The following is a 230-nucleotide window of genomic DNA, read 5'->3' on the forward strand; positions in this document are numbered from 1 at the left end:
GCGGGCACCGAGCAGTTCGCCTCCATGCGCGATCTCTACATCAAAAACGGGCAGGGCTTCATCCTCGTCTACAGCCTGGTCAACCAGCAGTCCTTCCAGGACATCAAGCCAATGAGGGACCAGATTGTCCGGGTCAAGAGATACGAGAAAGTTCCTCTGATCCTAGTGGGGAATAAAGTGGATCTGGAGTCGGAGAGGGAGGTATTATCTGCAGAAGGCACAGCGCTGGC

General features: G+C 55.2%; 1 protein-coding gene across 1 annotated transcript; it reads left to right on the forward strand.

The window, feature by feature from the left end:
• Positions 1-3: 3 nt before the first annotated feature.
• LOC104272252 (ras-related protein Rap-2c-like) lies at positions 4-228 on the forward strand (the record flags this gene model as incomplete). Its single annotated transcript, XM_009867196.1, has 1 exon — positions 4-228. A coding segment is annotated over one exon (225 nt), but the record flags the coding sequence as incomplete, so codon positions are not given.
• Between the last annotated feature and the right edge of the window lie 2 nt (positions 229-230).

Source organism: Apaloderma vittatum, unplaced genomic scaffold (genome assembly GCF_000703405.1).
Source record: "Apaloderma vittatum isolate BGI_N311 unplaced genomic scaffold, ASM70340v1 scaffold22323, whole genome shotgun sequence".
Lineage (NCBI taxonomy): Eukaryota > Metazoa > Chordata > Aves > Trogoniformes > Trogonidae > Apaloderma > Apaloderma vittatum.